Source organism: Merops nubicus, unplaced genomic scaffold (genome assembly GCF_000691845.1).
Source record: "Merops nubicus isolate BGI_N331 unplaced genomic scaffold, ASM69184v1 scaffold27375, whole genome shotgun sequence".
Classification (NCBI taxonomy): domain Eukaryota; kingdom Metazoa; phylum Chordata; class Aves; order Coraciiformes; family Meropidae; genus Merops; species Merops nubicus.
In genome coordinates, this window is record NW_008608014.1 from 1,084 (window position 1) to 1,311 (window position 228).

General features: G+C 40.4%; 1 protein-coding gene across 1 annotated transcript in view; it reads right to left on the bottom strand.

The window, feature by feature from the left end:
- Positions 1-41, bottom strand: part of LOC103772809 (calcium uniporter protein, mitochondrial-like) — a gene marked incomplete at both ends in the record, with an annotated part of 753 nt that extends 712 nt beyond the window's left edge. The window contains 1 exon segment of the mRNA XM_008940152.1: positions 1-41. This exon segment is cut by the window's left edge and continues 6 nt beyond it. Coding sequence (XP_008938400.1) covers positions 1-41 — 41 coding nt within the window.
- Between the last annotated feature and the right edge of the window lie 187 nt (positions 42-228).

Here is a 228-nt window from a genome sequence, read left to right on the forward strand (position 1 = left end):
GACATCATTCAGCGTCGTTGCATTTTCATGGCTTAAGAGCTCTAGGAAAAAAAGAGACTGCTTTATATCCATGTATCCACAGAACTTCTCATATACTCTTCAGGAATTGCTGTTAGTCTGCCCAGGAAATGTACGAAATGATCTTTCCAACAAAGACGACCTTGGAAGGGCCCCAGCACTCTAAGGCAATGCAATTTAAAGAGAAAACCATGCTTTATTACTGGATAT